This window comes from Coregonus lavaretus, assembly GCF_964263955.1.
Source record: "Coregonus lavaretus genome assembly, chromosome: 36".
Lineage (NCBI taxonomy): Eukaryota > Metazoa > Chordata > Actinopteri > Salmoniformes > Salmonidae > Coregonus > Coregonus lavaretus.
In genome coordinates this window covers 27,748,499-27,768,997 of record NC_140023.1, presented here as the reverse complement: position 1 = coordinate 27,768,997, position 20,499 = coordinate 27,748,499, and the positions used below count along the sequence as shown (strand labels likewise).

General features: G+C 40.7%; 1 protein-coding gene across 5 annotated transcripts in view; it reads right to left on the bottom strand.

Annotated features, from left to right (window-relative positions):
• The window catches only part of LOC311110967 (serum response factor-like), a 66,248-nt gene that overhangs the window by 5,749 nt on the left and 40,000 nt on the right, over nucleotides 1–20,499 (bottom strand). For 3 of the 5 annotated variants that reach the window (XM_084153617.1, XM_084153620.1, XM_084153619.1), the window contains exons 3-4: nucleotides 10,631–10,868; nucleotides 193–354 (exon numbers count right to left, since the gene is read on the bottom strand). In XM_084153617.1, the coding sequence (XP_084009743.1) occupies nucleotides 193–354; nucleotides 10,631–10,868 (400 nt within the window). The remainder of the gene's footprint in view (nucleotides 1–192; nucleotides 355–10,630; nucleotides 10,869–20,499) is intronic. The other 2 variants (XM_084153618.1, XM_084153621.1) reach the window with 1 other exon arrangement.

Here is a 20,499-nt window from a genome sequence, read left to right as displayed (position 1 = left end):
CAAAAAACACAACTGGGGGCAGGGCCTTCTCTTACAGAGCTTCGGGATGCCCGCTTATCCATTAATATAGGAAGGGGAGGATAAGGGCCCTGCGTTTCTGTAGCACACATCTTACATCCAGCACCGAACTTACAGGACTGCGCCAGGTTCTAGTGGTGGGCAAAACTAATCTCTTTCTCCCGACAGACTGACCTAGGGAGACTGCAGCGGGGAATCGAAAGACAGCCTGCTGGCCCTGCTGTGTCAGTTGCGATGCGGTGAGCGTCTGGCCCCGCTGCCCCGAGATGGCCAGGGACTGCTGGTGCAGCTGGCTGAGCGGAATGGTGGGGGTGCCGGGGGGGAGAGGAGTGCCTGCTGCAGGAGGGAAAAAAGGAGGAGTTAAACAGGGGGAGGGTGTTGCAGAGAGAGAGAGAGAGAAGAGAGAGAGAGGCCCCCAAGCTGCCCTTCAGCCTGCTGTCATAATGGGAGAGAAAGATCTGCTACTCGGCACCCAGAACAACATCTCTGCGCTACTCAGTCGGTCAGCCACACTGTCACTACATGCAGACATCACCCGGCAACAACAAGGGTAATAATTTAAAATGTCAGTGACTGCAACACTACATGACATAAGTATCCCTAAGCTTTATTTCCCAGTATTACATGGCTGTAATAGCAGCTACCATTTCATGCCTTAAATTGCTGGTAGTTTTTACCAGTAGACCTGGACCTCCTGTACTAATTTGATATTTTTTTATATCAATATTCAGTCAGAGCAATACAATGAATTTATGGCAATGCAAATAAACAGTATCTAAGACGCCTTTCTAAAAATGATTCTTGAGGAATCACAATAGCCAGCTTATATTACACAGATTTCAAAAATGCAAAACCAGAACATGTACAAATGCCTTCCTTGTGGTTGGTGGGCTACCTACAGATCCAGATAGATAGCAAATCCTATTACAAGGGGCACGTCTGGCTCCAAAGCACTCTGTCTGAGCCGGGGCTCCATGAATTAGTAAGAAATTATCATTTCAGAATGAGCTGCCTAATCTTCATTGAATATTCTTTAACAATTATAGGCAGAGATCGGCAGCCCTCTCCGCGATAGCCATTGTGCTGGATCTCCTAATTATTCCTCTCCTAAAATGTAAATCAAAGGCATGAGCCCATAGGATGTAGATGTTTCCTTCCTGGATACTGGGGCTTTGTAATTTACATTTACATTTTAGTCATTTAGCAGACGCTCTTATCCAGACCGACTTACAGTTAGTGAGTGCATACATTTTCATACTGGCCCCCCGTGGGAAACGAACCCACAACCCTGGCATTGCAAGCGCCATGCTCTACCAACTGAGCTACAGGGGACTATAATACATGTAAAATATAACCAAGCTGAAAGGGCTTCCTGGAGATGTGAAACGCGGCAAAATGTAAACAGCTGTTGAAGTGGAGACGCAAGTCACGCTACTGCCACGAACCACCTCGACGTCATGGCAAGATGATTCAAATTGAAATCATGTTGACGGACCAGATCTGGGTTCAAATACATGCTTATTCAAGTATTTGTATTTGAAATACTTATTTTCTGTGTATTTGAGTATTTTTTAAATAATTTGACCAAATCAACCAATTCTATTTGAAGTATTTGAAAGTATTTTCAAATTATTTCCTATAAATACCATTTGAAACTATTTTGAAATACTTTTCAAATACCCTAGAACCTAACAGAAATGCATGGGAGTATTGTTCCCTCCAAAAAAGTTTGGCTTGAGCAAATTTGAGGTCTGCTAATCGCAAACTTGAACGTTGTGAAAATTCTGTGCAACTTCCAGCTCGCATTTAGTGTGAACACTGAGGCTGTACCCGCTTTAACTTACAGTGTTAACAGTGGCCATGTAGGCTACTGTGGCTATTTGATCATAATGTAGGCCTACCAGAGAGGCCTACCATAAAAAACAATGGAGAAAATGCATCCCATAACATTTTAACACGGAAATAGCTGTTCTATCATTCAGCCTACAGTAGCAGCCAATGTGTGGTGTTCAATGTAGGCCTACATTCCATGAGACTTTTGAAAAAAACATGCAGGGCTTGACATTAACCTGTTTATCCACTTGTCCTTCAGACAAGGAGGTGTCCGAAAATGTTGTTGTGTTGTTTGCTGCAAGAAACCACACAAAATAAAATGCATTATTATTACCATACCATTTTTACAGAGAATCAGACAAATTATGCTACCCTCTGCATATTGGCTACTCAAAATACTCGCTTTTCAAAGACGCCTAGAAATGTACACGTTTTGTGCTCACTCCCCTATTGCTGACTACAAATTATCTATAACTGGGCTAATGACTCATTAACTAGCAAAGAATATTAACTAAATGTGCACACGTGGCTACATGCAGCCCTCGCTTTGATCTCAAAACAAGCGCATCTACTCACGACCGCTCATGCTGTAAACACAGTCCAGTTCAAAGTAAATGGCACAGATCCATATATGGCAATGGTCTATTTGCATATAGGCCTACTGCAGCTCTGATTGTTTATGCCGCACAGGTCTGTGTACAGGCTGAGTAGTGCGTGTCAGTGCAATAGAATCCTACTCCAATGCGTTCTGCCTACAACAAAATATCTTGCATAGTTCGTTTTGTTTCGGTATGTTGCATTGAAAGTGGCTAATATTGCATTGATTCGATCACAGTAAAGGGAAACTTTGATAGTGTTAACAGGGAAAACTCTAGAACAGTGGTCACCGATCACTTTGAGTCAAAATGCAAGCCGAGATCTACCGCTCAGATATTATTTTTTTTTACGTAAGCCTATGCAACATTAACCAATTAAAAACAGTACTGTAGCGATGACATTTTTGCAGTAGGCTATAGGCCCAATACATTATCACTGCATATTGGCATTGCTTGAATTGCCCTGCCAATGCATTGTTGTTCGTATAAAAACAATGGTGAGGCACAGCTGATTGAGCACACATTTAAATAATTTGCTTTTTATTTTTATTTTACTGGGCTGATGTTGCCTGCATCTGATGGTCAGTCTCAGAGGAGGGACAGAGCAGCAGACTGAGGGTCCGCCTCTCAACATCCCTCCGCTCTCCCTTTCCTCTATTAACACTGACCAAAAAGGGACACAGTCTTCCAGCTGATGGGGGAAACTCGAGTCGTACCGCATTATCAATTTAAATGTTCAATCAATTGAGTTCTATTTTGCTAATTGTAGGCTACTGTCAAATGTTTGCATCAATTTCATGATGTGTAAGCCTAACAATGATGTGCCAAGTATTCAATTTAGTGCATAGCCTAAGCATTAAAATAAGCCACCTCAATATTTGCAGCCATACAGTGCCTTCAGAAAGTATTCACACCCCTTGACTTTTTCCACGTTGTTGTATTACAGCCGGAATTTAAAATTGATTAAATTGAGATTTTGTGTTGCTGGCCTACACACAATACCCCATCATGTCAAAGTATGTTTTTAGAATTTTTTACAAATTAATTATAAATAATCAAGCTGAAATGTCTTGAGTCAATAAGTATTCAACCCCTTTGTTACGGCAAGCCTAAATAAGTTCAGGAGTAAAAAGGTGCTTAACAAGTCACATAATACTTTGCATGGACTCAATCTATGTGCAATAGTTTACCCCACACATACAATTATCTGTAAGGTCCCTCAGTCGAGCATTGAATTTCAAACACAGATTCAACCACAAACACCAGGGAGGTTTTCCAATGCCTCGCAAAAAGCAGACATCGAATATCCCTTTGAGCATGGTGAAGTTATTAATTACACTTTGGATGGTGTATCAATACTACAAAGATACAGGCGTCCTTCCTAACTCAGTTGCCAGAGAGGAAGGAAACCGCTCAGGGATTTCACCATGAGGCCAATGGTGACTTTAAAGCTGCAATATGTTGCTTTATGGGTGACCTGACCAAATTCACATAGAATTGTGTAATTCTCATTGAAAGCAAGTCTAAGAAGCAGTAGATCTGTTCTATGTGTCTTCATATTTTCAAGCATGGTGGTACTGCATCATGGTATGGGTATGCTTGTCATCGGCAAGGACTAGAGAGTTTTTCAGGATAAAAAGAAATGGAATAGAGCTAAGCATAGGCAAAATCCTAGAGGAAAACCTGGTTTAGTCTGTTTTCCAACAGACACTAGGAGACAAATTCACCTTTCAGCAGGACAATAACCTAAAACACAAGGCCAAATATACACAAGTTGCTTACCAAGACGACATTGAATGTTCCTGAGTGGCCTAGTAACAGTTTTGACTTAAATCAGCTTGTAAATCTATGGCAAGACTTGAAAATGGCTGTCTAGCAATGATCAACAACCAACTTGACAGAGCTTGAATAATTATTTTAAGAATAATGTGCAAATATGGTGCAAACCCAGCTGTACAAAGCTCTTAGAGACTTACCCAGAAAGATTCACAGCTGTAATTGCTGCCAAAGGTGATTCTAACGTATTGACTCAGGGGTGTGAATACTTATGGAAATTAGATATTTCTGTATTTCATTTTCAATAAATTAGCAAAATAATTCAAAAAACATGTTTTCACTTTGTCATTACATTTTAGTCATTTAGCAGACGCTCTTATCCAGAGCGACTTACATGAGCAATTAGGGTTAAGTGCCTTGCTCAAGGGCACATCGACAGATTTTTCACCTAGTTGGCTCGGGGATTAGAACCAGCGACCTTTCGGTTACTGGCACAACGCTCTTAATCACTAAGCTACCTGCAACCCCATTATGTGGTATTGTGTGTAGATGGGTTCAGGCTGTAACACAAAATGTGGAATACGTCAAGGGGTATGAATACTTTCTGAAGGCACTGTAGGTGATAATTCCTTTCTAGGAGCTGATCCATTGTCAGAATCTAATGTTAAGGTTAAATTTGAATGGAGAACGCTGATCTAAGAGCAGCGCCACCTTTCTTTCGATCCTATCAGTATCGACATATGCTCTAACAACGCACGTTTTTAAGGTTCTCCCTACGTGATGTTTTGGGAAACACGTGATTTTTTCGGCCTTTATAGAAACGATGCATCGTTAAAACACGCATTTATGCAAAACATATGGATTCTCCCTTTAAAGAGGGGAGGGGGTGAATATCAATAGCTGCTTTAAATTAAGCACAAACCAGTTCCAGTGACTCAAAGTACTGAATAAGTTGGCTGATTCCCCAGCCTCCCTCCAGTGTTTTACTTGTTGATGGCTACTTCCCACTAAGGGGACCTATGTCAACGTCTTTTGGACGTCTTTTTTTTCTTCTTTGTTTGGTGCGGTCCGGACTAGCCTTGATTTCAACGTTCACAGACGGGACTCCCTAAAAACATGCCACTTCAATACTAGTAATTTTTTGTAGCAGGTTAGGAGAGCATTTTCGCTAACCTTAACCTAATTCCCGTAACCTGCTGCGTTAACTCTAACCTGCTGCGTATGTTCTCCTAACCTGTTACGAAAAAGTTGTAGCTGTAATGAAGTGGCGTGTTTTTAGGGAATCTCGTCTACAGACGTTTATTTTTGTACTGGTCTGGACCAAATCTGAACCAATCATAGATGTCTATGTTTGGTTCAGATTTGGTCCGATTCGGACTGGCCTTGATTTGGCCCAAACAATGTTTGGTTCAGATTTGGTCTGGTCCAGACTGGACCAAATCTGAACCAATCATAGACATCTATGTTTGGACAGCATAAGTTTGGACAGCACAGCACAGTATACAGTTATGGTCAAAAGTTTTGAGATTGACACAAGTATTGGTCTTCACAAAGTTCGCTGCTTCAGTGTTATGAGATATTTTTGTCAGATGTTACTATGGTATACTGAAGTATAATTATAAGCATTCCATAAGTGTCAAAGGCTTTTATTGACAATTACATTAAGTTTGTGCAAAGAGTCAATATTTGCAGTGTTGACCCTTCTTTTTCAAGACCTCTGCAATCCACTCTGGCATGCTGTCAATTAACTTCTGGGCCACATCCTGACTGATGGCAGCCCCTTCTTCCATAATCAATGCTTGGAGTTTGTCAGAATTTGTGGGTTTTTGTTTGTCCACCCGCCTCTTGAGGATCGACCACATGTTCTCAATGGGATTAAGGTCTTGCCTTATAGCAAGGTGCTCCATCATGCTGGAAAAGGCATTGGTCATCACCAAACTGTTCTTGGATGGTTGGGAGAAGTTGCTCTCGGAGGATGTGTTGGTACTATTCTTTATTTATGGCTGTGTTCTCAAAATTGTGAGTGAGCCCACTCCCTTGGCTGAGAAGCAACCCCACACATGAATGGTCTCAGGATGCTTTACTGTTGGCATGACACAGGACTGATGGTAGCGCTCACCTTGTCTTCTCCGGACAAGGTGTTTTCCATATGCCCCAAACAATCGGAAAGGGGAATCATCAGAGAAAATGACTTTACCCCAGTCCTCAGCAGTCCAATCCCTGTACCTTTTGCAGAATATCAGTCTGTCCCTGATGTTTTTCCTGGAGAGAAGTGGCTTCTTTACTGCCCTTCTTGACACCAGGCCATCCTCCAAAAGTATTCGCCTCACTGTGCGTGCAGATGCACTCACACCTGCCTGCTGCCATTCCTGAGCAAGCTCTGCACTGGTGGTGCCCCGATCCCACAGCTGAATCAACTTTAGGAGACGGTCCTGGCGCTAGCTGGACTATCTTGGGCGCCCTGACGCCTTCTTCACAACAATTGAACCTCTCTCCTTGAAGTTCTTGATGATCCGTAAAATGGTTGATTAAGGAGCAATCTTACTAGCAGCAATATCCTTGCCTGTGAAGCCCTTTTTGTGCAAAGCAATGATGACGACACGTGTTTCCTTGCAGGTAACCATGGTTAACAGAGGAAGAACAATGATTTCAAGCACCACCCTCCTTTTAAAGCTTCCAGTCTGTTATTCTAACTCAATCAGCATGACAGAGTGATCTCCAGCCTTGTCCTCGTCAACACTCTCACCTGTGTTAACGAGAGAATCACTGACATGGTGGCAGCTGGTCCTTTTGTGGCAGGGCTGAAATGCAGTGGAAAATGTTTTTTTTGGGGATTAAGTTCATTTTCATGGCAAAGAGGGACTTTGCAATTAATTGCAATTCATCTGATCACTCTTCATGACATTCTGGAGTATATGCAAATTGCCTTCATCAAAACTGAGGCAGCAGACTTTGTGAAAATTAGTATTTGTGTAACTTTTGACCACGACTGTAGTACAGTAGAGTGCAGTACATTACAGTACAAAAATGTAGAGAAAGTATTTTCAACTTTCATTCAGAACTGAAAATTAACCCGATTTCCATATTCAGAAAATACGTATTTTCAACGTCCGGAAAATACAATTTAAACTTTCATTCAGAACCTAAAATGAACCAAACTTCTACGTCTGGAAAATAAACCACATAGTCAAAAGTATATGGACACCCCTTTAAAGTAGTGGATTTGGCTATTTCAGTCACACCCGTTGCTGATAGGTGTATAAAATCGAGCACACAGCCATGCAATCTCCATAGACAAACATTGGCATTAGAATGGCCCATACTGAAGAGTTCTCTGACTTTCAACGTGGCACTGTCATATGATGCCACCTTTCCAACAAGTCAGTTCGCAAAATGTATGCCCTGCTAGAGCTGCCCCGGTCAACTATAAGTGCTGTTATTGTGAAGTGGAAACGTCTAGGAGCAACAACAGCTCAGTTGCAAAGTGGTAGGCCACACAAGCTCACAGAACAGGACTGCCAATGCTGAAGCGCATAAAAATTGTCTGTCCTTGGTTGCAACACTCACTACCGAGTTCCAAAATGCCTCTGGAAGCAACGTCAGCACAAAAACTGTTCGTCGGGAGCTTCATGAAATGGGTTTCCATGGCCGAGCAGCCGCACACAAGCCTACGATCACCATGCGCAATGCCAAGCGTCGGCTGGAGTGGTGTAAAGCTCGCCGCCATTAGACTCTGGAGCAGTGGAAACGCGTTCTCTGGAGTGATGAATCACGCTTCACCATGTGGCAGTCCAACAGACGAATCTCGGTTTGGCGGATGCCAGGAGAACGCTACCTGCTCGAATGCATAGTGCCAACTGTAAAGTCTGGTGGAAGAGGAATAATGGTCTGGGGCTGTTTTTCATGGTTCGGGCTAGGCCCCTTAGTTCCAGTGAAGGGAAATCTTAACACTACAGCATACAATGACATTCTAGACGAATCTGTGCTTCCAACTTTTTGGCAACAGTTTGGGGAAGGCCCTTTCCTGTTTCAGCATGACAATGCCCCTGTGCACAAAGGGAGGTCCATACAGAAATGGTTTGTCGAGATTGGTGTGGAAGAACTTGACTGGCCTGCACAGAACCCTGACCTCAACCCCATCGAACACCTTTGGAAATAATTGGAATGCCGACTGTGACCCAGACCTAATCGCCCAACATTAGTGCCCGACCTCACTAATGCTCGGGGCTGAATGGAAGCAAGTCCCTGCAGCAATGTTCCAACATCTAGTGGAAAGCCTTCCCAGAAAAGTGGATGCTGTTATAGCAACAAAGGGGGGACCAACTCCATATTAATGCCCATGATTTTGGAATTCGATGTTTGACGAGCAGGTGTCCACATACCTTTGGTAATGTAGTGTAGGTCTTTTAAACATAATTTTGCTTACTGGGTTCAGATCTTGTGGAACACACTGAAAAGTAACTTGACACTGTTGGTCAGTCAGCGCAAATTTGGATTAAAATGGCATGAAGAACATTGGATTGACAGAGGAGGGTTACTAAATTAATGCATCATAAGGTAAGGGCTAGAATTTGTTCTGGACGCTCGAACAGCGACGTGTCTTCGGTCTCGTGTGTTGATCTATCGGTACCAAACTCCACGGTGAAGGAAGTTTCTGATTAACTTCACCAACACCGTGGAGCTGAGACCAGGCTTTGTGGAATCTAGCTCCGTCTGAATCGATTCACCCATTTTTTTTTTTATGAAACGCCCACCTTGTACCTATGTTTGTCCTCAGTAGTTGCATGCCTTTCTTTGTTTGCTGAAATCCATACTTTTTCAATAAACGTTAATGAAATACCACCGACTAATTCCTTGTTGAGATTAAATTGGCACATGCGGATTTGCACTGAGTTGCCATTTTAGCACAACAGCAATGAGCAAACAGTCATTGGTGGTATTTGATTAACGTTTATTGAAAAAGTATGGATTTCAGCAAACAAAGGCATGCAACTACAGAGGACAAACATAGGTACAAGGTGTGCGTTTCACAATAAAAAAATGTTTTAAGTATTGGCCTTGGGTGAAATGATGTAGTCGGAGTTTAGTCCGCTGGTGTTGATCTAGCTAATTACCTAGCTAGCTAGCTAGCTAGCAAGTGTACAGCCGATGCACTACTTGCATGTGCATTGTCAGGTTTAGATTCAACAAAGCTAACGGTTTCTTAGCAAGACAATTCATTTTATCATCTACAGTTTGTGTTGTGAGAGGCTGGTCTTGGTTAAGGAAATGTAGGCTAGCTAGCAGTGTTTGTGGTGAAACTGACATCTGGCTGCACAAGTAGCTATCAAGCCAGTTTGACTGTATCATGCCGGAGTAGCTTGATGAGCAATGCCCATTGCATGTTTTATAAGTTAACAGTGTTTGGTGTTGACTATGAACTTTACTTAGCTAGCTAACTAGCTAGCAAAGCTTTATGGAAGAATGTAGCTAGCTAGGATATATTGTCAACATTGAGTTGTGGTTGGTGCATGATCTATACAGCTATGGTACAGTCTCGTTGGCTTGTAACTACTGGCTAGTTTGCTAGCTAACTGGCTATAATAGCAGCCAAGGACGTTCGCTAGCTTATTTGTTTGTGCTCTGATTTAGTTTACACAGATGACTTCAGCCATATGAAAAACCTTCCATAGCCAAATGTACCTAGCTAGCTAGTCTCCTTTGCTTGTAGCTTGCTTCAGCTGCCAGCCTGCTACTAGCTAGCTGCTGCTGTTGCGCAGCAACCGAGTTGTTGGTCCCTGTTTTAGAACTCTGATATTCGGGTGAAAATATGTTAGCATTGTTAGAAATGCTACAGAAAGGTTGTTGGTTCTTAATGGACTGAAATGTGCACATGAGAGCGATAAATTATAAACTTAATAAAAACTGTTGCACCTACAAACGTATTCAGTCCAAATGAATCCAAGTCTAATTGTCACCTTATGGACGCTGTAGCCTCGTTTTAATCCAACGTCTAGAATTTGAACCGGGTTTGGGCAAAAAAATTGTCTGATGACCCTAATGCTAACGACCCTGTCAAAAATCTGGTATAGTGATTCTCAGTAATGGCTGGACGGATCATGACGAGAGGTGGAAAGTTTGTTGTGTACCTCCAATCAAGTTGATTTGCGAAATTTCATCGCCATTGGTGTCATATTAGCTTAGATATGATGGTAGGGAGATTTGAATTTAACATTGAGATTCAACCAATGCATATACCATTGTGGGGCTGATAAGGTACTCCGCTTTGCGTCGTGCTTAAGAACAGCCCTTAGCCCTGGTATATTTGCCAATATGCCACACCCACTCAGACCTTATTGCTTAATTATATTATGGTAAAGTATAGTATAGCATAGCATAAAGGCCAGTGTCTCTCCTGCTGTAGGTACCTGACATGAAGGTAAAGCCGCTGGGTAGCTGCATGACCTGCCCTCCGGAGGCACCGGTGGTCTTGAGGACTGTGCCGTTGACATTGCTGCTAGAAGAGACGGGTGCCAGGTAGTTGGTGATGGGGAAGGAGGGTCCGCTGCTCACCTGCATGGTGGTGGATGTGGTGGGGGCCGTGGGTGTGTGGGTACTGGTGGTGCCGGGGAGGCTGGCCACTGTAAACACAGGCTTTAGCTGGTCCTGGGGAAGGACGAACAATATGCATTATGAGTGTGGCTGTCGAAATAGCAAGTTTCATGCATTCATCAGAAAGTGAAAAAAATTATGTATTTTTGGGCTCTTATCCGCTGGACTAAAAACAACTTGTTGACTAACTCACTGACAAATCATAGCATGTTGAGTGAGTCACAGAAATATTTGATTCCACAAACCTTACCCCAAGGCAGCATCATTCACTAGAGCCAGTGGGGTAGAGAGGAAGTTCATAACCAAGTAATTACCATTGGTTTACTCTCAGTAGGTAGCTAGTTTCCCCCATATACATACACATATACACACACACACATACATACACACACACACACACACACACACACAAACACACATATATAATATATTTTGATTTGTTTAACACTTTTTTGGTTACTACATGATTCCATATGTGTTATTTCATAGTTTTGATGTCTTCACTATTATTCTACAATGTAGAACATAGTAAAAATGAAGAAAAACCCTGGAATGAGTAGGTGTGTCCAAACTTTGCCTTGATGACAGATTTGCACAATCTTGGCATTCTCTCAACCAGCTTCACCTGGAATGCTTTTCCAACAGCCTTGAACGAGTTCCCAATATATGCTGAGCACTTGTCTGCTTTTCCTTCACTCTGCCGTCCGACTCATCCCAAACCATCTCAATTGGATTGAGGTTGGGGTATTGTGGAGGCCAGGTTATCTGATGCAGCACTCCATCACTCTCCCTCTTGGTAAAATAGCCCTTACACAGCCTGGAGGTGTGTTGGGTCATTGTCCTGTTGAAAAACAAATGATAGTCCCACTAAGCCCAAACCAGATGGGATGGTGAATCGCTGCAGTGGTAGTAGTGGTTTCTTTGCAGCAATTTGACTATGAAGGCCTGATTCACACAGTCCCCTCTGAACAGTTGACATTGAGATGTGTCTGTTACTTGAACTCTGTGAAGCATTTATTTGGCCTGCAATTTCTGAGGCTGGTAACTCTAATGAACTTATCCTCTGCAGCAGAGGTAACTCTGGGTCTTCCATTCCTGTGGCGGGCCTCATGAGAGCCAGTTTCATCATAACGTTTGATGGTTTTTGCGACTGCACTTGAAGAAACTTTCATTGTCCTTGAAATGTTCCGTATTGACTGACCTTCATGTCTTAAAGTAATGATGGACTGTTGTTTCTCTTTGCTTATTTGAGCTGTTCTTTCCATAATATGAACTTGGTCTTTTACCAAATAGGGCTTTCTTCTGTATACCACCCCTACCTTGTCACAACACAACTGATTGGCTCAAACGCATTAAGAAGGAAAGAAATTCCACACATTAACTTTTAACAAGGCACACCTGTTAATTGAAATGTATTCCAGGTGACTACCTCATGAAGCTGGTTGAGAGAATGCCAAGAGTGTGCAAAGCTGTCATCAAGGCAAAGGGTGGCTATTTGAAGAATCTCAAATATAAAATATATTTTGAATGAAGCTGGTTGAGAGAATGCCAAGAGTGTGCAAAGCTGTCATCAAGGCAAAGGGTGGCTATTTGAAGAATCTCAAATATAAAATATATTTTGATTTGTTTTAACACTTGAATGAGTAGGTGTGTCCAAACATTAGACTGGTAGTGTATACAGTATATATCTTACACACATACAAAAGTATGTGGACACCCCTTCATATTAGTGGATTCGGCTATTTCAGCCATACCTGTGTATCAAATCGAGCACACAGCCATGCAATCTCCGTAGAAAAACATTGGCAGTAGAATGGCCTTACTGAAGAGCTCAGTGACATTCAACGTGGCACCGTCATAGGATGCCAACTTTCCAGCAAGTCAGTTTGTCAAATTTCTACCCTGCTAGAGCTGCCCCGGTCAACTGCAAGTGCTGTTATTGTGAAGTGGAAACGTCTAGGAGCAACAATGGCTCAGCCGCAAAGTGGTAGGCCACACAAGCTCACAGAATGGGACCGCCGAATGCTGAAGCGTGTAGCGTGTAAAAACAGTCTGTCCTCGGTTGCAACACTCACTACCGAGTTCCAAACTGCCTCTAGAAGCAACGTCAGCACAAGAACTGTTCGTCGGGAGCTTCATGAAATGGGTTTCCATGGCAGAGCAGCCTAAGATCCATGGCAAACAAGCCTAAGATCACCATGCGCAATGCCAAGCGTCGGCTGGAGTGGTGTAAAGCTCGCCGCCATTGGACTCTGGAGCAGTAGAAACGCGTTCTCTGAAGTGATGAATCACGCTTCACCATCTGGCAGTCCAGACGGACGATTCTGGGTGTATGCATGTACAGTGCATTCAGAAAGTATTCAGACCCCTTGACTTTTTTTGTTACGTTACAACCTTATTCTAAAATTGATTTTTTATTTATTTATATTCCCTCATCGATCTACACACAATACCACATAATGACAAAGCAAAAACAGGTTTTTAGATTTTTTTGCAAATGTATTAAACATAAAAAAACTGGATTATGTATTGTCAACAGGGTTGTTGTCTCTATTAGTGTGTGGCGGGCTGGTTAACACTGGGATAAACGGATTAAAGTTAACGGTAGAACCAACACAATAACTGGCTTATGGAAGCACTTCTCCAAGCGAGAAGTATATTATATATTTCTATGTAAGTTATTTACGCTACCTTTTATATTCTCGATCCTAATGATATAGGCCTAGGTGTAAAAGAGCCGAGGTGATAGAGCAATGACCCTGGAATAAAAACAAAATGTGTGTTTGTCGAGAGAGGGTTGGTTTTACAGGTTTACTCGCTCTGGATTGTCTGTACTGCCTGTATTCTTGGCTATCGTGCCATGGCTGTGTCAGAGCCGATTATAAGTTAAACTTAGGTAGTCCTTTATGGGTAGTGTGATGTTCCTTTTTCCTTCTTCCTTTTTTTGCTGGAAAAAAACAGGATATAATGAGGACTATATGAAATATGTCTGGCATGTAATGGACATACAGAACTGGTCTTGCGATATATATATAGGTTGTTTTCTCTTCTGTTTGAATAATTGGATCCAATGAAATGAGCAGGCTGGGCTGACATGCTTATAGCCTTGCTAGGACTTTCTAAATATGAGCATGCATTTATAAGATTGTGCTGTTATTATTTCTATTAATATGATTTTTTCTGACTGTTTTCCAGTTATTTGGTTCGTTTTCTTAAAAAGCTCCCTCATAGATATGCAATAGACCTACGGGGGTTTGAATGTGTTAGTGAAGGGTGGCAGTAATGAATGATGTTATCATGGGACTGCCCATATTTCCCTGGTAAGTTTACAAACATTGGTTATGGTAAGTATAATTGAAACTTGGGTGTCATCATGGTAAGTGGGGAAATAAGTATAGCCAGTTACAATTGTAATGGCTTAGCAGACCATAACAAAAATAAGATACATTTTTACCTGGCTAAAAGAGAAAGAATATAATATATATTGTTTACAGGAAACTCACTCTACAAATATAGATGAGGTTGGGTGGGAAAAGGACTGGGAGGGAGAAATATATTTTTGTCATGGGCAAAGAAACTCAAAAGGGGTGATTTTACTAATTAATACAAATTTTGATCCGATTATGCAAACTGTGCAAACATATCCTCAAGTAAGATAGATTATTCTAAATATGCTATTGGACCAAAAACAGATCTGGCCAATTAATCTATATGGGCCAAATAATGATGATTCACACTTCATCGAAAATATATATAATAATCTATTGAGCTCACAAGCAACGAATGAATCTATTATTATGGTGGGAGATTATAATATGGTTTTAAGTACCTCAATGGATCGTAAAGGAAATCATACTACAAACTATCACCCTCAAACACTTAAGGAGATCACGAATATCATGGATACATTAGAACTAGTGGATATATGGAGGCTGAAGAACCCTGACCTAGTGAGATATACATGGAGGAGGCTTAATCAAGCTAGCCATCTTGATTACTTCCTGGTCTCATTCTTGCTGGCATCAAAAATAAAAAAGTATTAAAAAGGAGAACGAATGAAATCGGACCACCATCTAATTTGGCCTCCATATAACTTCCACGTGGACGGGGTTATTGGAAATTTAATCAAAGCCTATTGGATGACTATTTATTCTTAACGAAGACTAAATCATTCATAATTGACTTTCTTCTGCACAACATACTGACAGCAGATCCCCTTATTGTATGGGACACTTTTAAATGTACTTTTAGAGGCCATTCAATACAATACTCATCATTAAAACAAAAGCAGTTAAGGTCAAAAGAGATTAGATTAGTAAAGGAAATAGAGGAAAAAGCAGCACAGGTAGATGTAATCGAAACTGTACTATAGAGGCACAAAATAGATTAGAGGAAAAACAAAAATAATTGGAGGTACTTATTCAAGAACGATCAAGTGTAATGTATTACAAAAATAAAGCGAATCGGATTTAAAATGGTGAAAAATTCACAAATGTTTTCTTCAATCTTCAACATAGAAATGCTACCAAAAATAATTTACAGAAACTCGTTACAAATGATCATGAGTCATCCATGATTCACCAAATGATATTTTGAAAGAGGAATCAAAATATTTTAAGCATTTGTTTTATTTTCAGTCTCCTCCCTTTCCACTGAATGATGTTAACTGTAAGGATTTATTTCCTAATAATAATAATAATGTAAAATTAACACATTTACAGAAAGACCTGTGTGAAAGCCAACTTACAGAAGAGGAACTTTGAGGCAATTAAATTAAATGAAATATATTCAGTCTGGACAAACACCAGGGCTTGATGGTATACCAGTAGAGGTATATCAGACCTTTTTTGATGTACTCAATGATCCACTATTAGCATGTTTTAATTACTCCTATAAAAATGGTTGACTTTCAGGTACTCAACAAGGTGGTCTGATTTCATTACTACTAAAACAGGACACAGATGGTAAGTATAAAGATCCAGTCCATTTAAAAAACTGGAGGCCTCTTACACTTCAATGTTGTGATGCGAAAATCCTGGCGAAATACATAGCACATTGAATACATTTTTTTTTTACCAGATATTATTCATCCTGATCAGACAGGTTTTTTTACATGGACGATATATTGGAGATAATATACGACAATTACTTGAAACAATTGAACATTATGAAACATCAAAGATACCAGGCCTGGTCTTCATAGCAGATTTTGAAAAGGCGTTTGATAAAGTCCAACTAGAATGTATATATACAGTGGGGAAAAAAAGTATTTAGTCAGCCACCAATTGTGCAAGTTCTCCCACTTAAAAAGATGAGAGAGGCCTGTAATTTTCATCATAGGTACACGTCAACTATGACAGACAAATTGAGATTTTCTTTTCCAGAAAATCACATTGTAGGATTTTTTATAAATGTATTTGCAAATTATGGTGGAAAATAAGTATTTGGTCAATAACAAAAGTTTCTCAATACTTTGTTATATACCCTTTGTTGGCAATGACACAGGTCAAACGTTTTCTGTAAGTCTTCACAAGGTTTTCACACACTGTTGCTGGTATTTTGGCCCATTCCTCCATGCAGATCTCCTCTAGAGCAGTGATGTTTTGGGGCTGTCGCTGGGCAACACTGACTTTCAACTCCCTCCAAAGATTTTCTATGGGGTTGAGATCTGGAGACTGGCTAGGCCACTCCAGGACCTTGAAATGCTTCTTACGAAGCCACTCCTTCGTTGCCCGGGCGGTGTGTTTGGGATCATTGTCATGCTGAAAGACCCAGCCACGTTTCATCTTCAATGCCCTTGCTGATGGAAGGAGGTTTTCACTCAAAATCTCACGATACATGGCCCCATTCATTCTTTCCTTTACACGGATCAGTCGTCCTGGTCCCTTTGCAGAAAAACAGCCCCAAAGCATGATGTTTCCACCCCCATGCTTCACAGTAGGTATGGTGTTCTTTGGATGCAACTCAGCATTCTTTGTCCTCCAAACACGACGAGTTGAGTTTTTACCAAAAAGTTATCTTTTGGTTTCATCTGACCATATGACATTCTCCCAATCCTCTTCTGGATCATCCAAATGCACTCTAGCAAACTTCAGACGGGCCTGGACATGTACTGGCTTAAGCAGGGGGACACGTCTGGCACTGCAGGATTTGAGTCCCTGGCGGCGTAGTGTGTTACTGATGGTAGGCTTTGTTACTTTGGTCCCAGCTCTCTGCAGGTCATTCACTAGGCCCCCCCGTGTGGTTCTGGGATTTTTGCTCACCGTTCTTGTGATCATTTTGACCCGACGGGGTGAGATCTTGCGTGGAGCCCCAGATCGAGGGAGATTATCAGTGGTCTTGTATGTCTTCCATTTCCTAATAATTGCTCCCACAGTTGATTTCTTCAAACCAAGCTGCTTACCTATTGCAGATTCAGTCTTCCCAGCCTGGTGCAGGTCTACAATTTTGTTTCTGGTGTCCTTTGACAGCTCTTTGGTCTTGGCCATAGTGGAGTTTGGAGTGTGACTGTTTCAGGTTGTGGACAGGTGTCTTTTATACTGATAACAAGTTCAAACAGGTGCCATTAATACAGGTAACGAGTGGAGGACAGAGGAGCCTCTTAAAGAAGAAGTTACAGGTCTGTGAGAGCCAGAAATCTTGCTTGTTTGTAGGTGACCAAATACTTATTTTCCACCATAATTTGCAAATAAATTCATTAAAAATCCTACAATGTGATTTTCTGGAGAAAAAAAATCTCAATTTGTCTGTCATAGTTGACGTGTACCTATGATGAAAATTACAGGCCTCTCTCATCTTTTGAAGTGGGAGAACTTGCACAATTGGTGGCTGACTAAATACTTTTTTCCCCCACTGTAAATGCCTGGATTACTTTAATTTCGGTGAATCTCTTTTACAATGGGTTAAAGTTATGTACAGCAACCCCAGATGTAAAATAGTAAATATTGGTTACTTTTTTAGTAGTAATGAAATCAGTATTGAGCTTTAAGAGGAGTAAAACAAGGCTGTCCGTTGTCTCCATTTCTATTTGTTATGCCCATTGAAATGCTAGCTATTAAAATTAGATCCAACAAGAACATCAATGGGTTAGAAATCCAGGGGATAAAAACAAAAGTGTAAATGTATGCTGATGACTCAAGTCCGCAATCTGGATCCCTGCACAGTCTTATTGAAGATCTTGATCACTTTTCCTGCCTCTCTGTACTAAAACCTAATTATGACAAGTGTACCATATTACGTATTGGACCGCTAAAAGACACAGTGTTTACACTACCTTGTAGTTTACCAATAAAATGGGCAGATGGTGAAGTAGACATACTTGGTATTCACATCTCACAAAATATAAATGAACTTGCCACAATCCATTTCATTAGAAAGTCTGCAAAAATAGATAAGATTCTGCAAACACGGAGAGGTAAATACTTGTCTATTTATGGAAAATTCACATTGATTAACTCTTTGGTCCTATCTCAGTTTACTTACTTACTAATGGCGCTGCCTACTCCAGAAGACTCGTTTTTTAAATCATATGAGCAAACTATATTTCATTTTATTTGGAATGCTTAGCCAGACAAAATTAAATGTGTCTATAGATATAATTAATATGAGTTTGGGGGCTAAAATTATTAAATATTAAAGCTTTAAACCTCTCACTAAAAGCTTCACTCATATATAATTTATACTTAAACCCACAATGGTTATCCAGTAGATTATTAAGAAAGGCTCATCCTTTGCCTTTTTGTCTTTATACAGATTACAACTTCTCATTTCCGACTAATTGAAAATGAAATGTTGTTTAAAGTATCGCCCTTTCTTAAACAAGCCATACAAAGCTGGTTACAATTTCATTTTTATCCTCCAGAAAAGATAGAACAAATATTACAACACATGTTATGGTTAAACTCAAATATACTGATTAATTTAAAAAAAACATTTTGTATGGAAAAATGTTTAAAATGTGTATAAAACCAGTGGAGTTTATGAATAAAACCAGTGGAGTTATGTCACATATGCAGCTATCGAAAATATATGGGAATCTCTGCTCAATCCAAACTTACAACCAACTGATTGCAGCATTACCACAAAAATGGAGGAGGCAAATGGAAAAGGGAGAAGGTAGGGAACTTGTTTGCCTGCCATGTATTAAAGATACAAATTGGCTGAAAGGAATTAGCATAAATAGAACAATATACCAGTTTCATTTGAGGACAAAAATGTTGACAGCTGTACCATACAGGTTACAAAATAAATGGGAAGAGATTTTTGATGTACTGATTCCATGGCACATGGTTTATGAACTGGTACAAAAAAACAACACTTGATTCAACACTTTAGTTTTTCAATTTAAATTATTATGTAAAATTCTTGCCACCAACAGAATGCTATATATATGGGGCATACAACAATCTCAGCGCTGTAGATTTTGCTGCGAAGAGACAGAATCACTAAATCAATTATTCTGGTATTGCCCGTATGAAGCTTGTTTCTGGTCACAGGTCCAGGAATGGTAAAGAAATCACAACATTCACTTAAAATTTACCTTGCAAGCCATACTCAGTCAATAAATAATAAAATAATACTCGTAGCAAAGGTTTTCATCTTTAGCTCACAATCTGTGGATACTACATGATTAGAAAGGTTAAAAATGTACGCAAAACATCACAGCACAATTGAAAAATATATGGCACATGGAAACCAAATGAAGGTGGTCTAATGTGATAGGTGGGATGGGCTGAGAGTGGCTGAGGGGTGGGATTAAAGAGCTTATGTTTGGTAATGTATTATTGTTATGTGACTGCTTTATATAAAAGTGTATGTAAAATGTGTATATAAAATGTGTATGCAAAATGTACAGTGGGGGAAAAAAGTATTTAGTCAGCTACCAATTGTGCAAGTTCTCCCACTTAAAAAGATGAGAGAGGCCTGTAATTTTCATCATAGGTACACGTCAACTATGACAGACAAATTGAGAAGAAAAAAATCCAGAAAATCACATTGTAGGATTTTTAATGAATTTATTTGCAAATTATGGTGGAAAATAAGTATTTGGTCACCTACAAACAAGCAAGATTTCTGGCTCTCACAGACCTGTAACTTCTTCTTTAAGAGGCTCCTCTGTCCTCCACTCGTTACCTGTATTAATGGCACCTGTTTGAACTTGTTATCAGTATAAAAGACACCTGTCCACCACCTCAAACAGTCACACTCCAAACTCCACTATGGCCAAGACCAAAGAGCTGTCAAAGGACACCAGAAACAAAATTGTAGACCTGCACCAGGCTGGGAAGACTGAATCTGCAATAGGTAAGCAGCTTGGTTTGAAGAAATCAACTGTGGGAGCAATTATTAGGAAATGGAAGACATACAAGACCACTGATAATCTCCCTCGATCTGGGGCTCCACGCAAGATCTCACCCCGTGGGGTCAAAATGATCACAAGAACGGTGAGCAAAAATCCCAGAACCACACAGGGGGACCTAGTGAATGACCTGCAGAGAGATGGGACCAAAGTAACAAAGCCTACCATCAGTATCACACTACGCCGCCAGGGACTCAAATCCTGCAGTGCCAGACGTGTCCCCCTGCTTAAGCCAGTACATGTCCAGGCCCTTCTGAAGTTTGCTAGAGTGCATTTGGATGATCCAGAAGAGGATTGGGAGAATGTCATATGGTCAGATGAAACCAA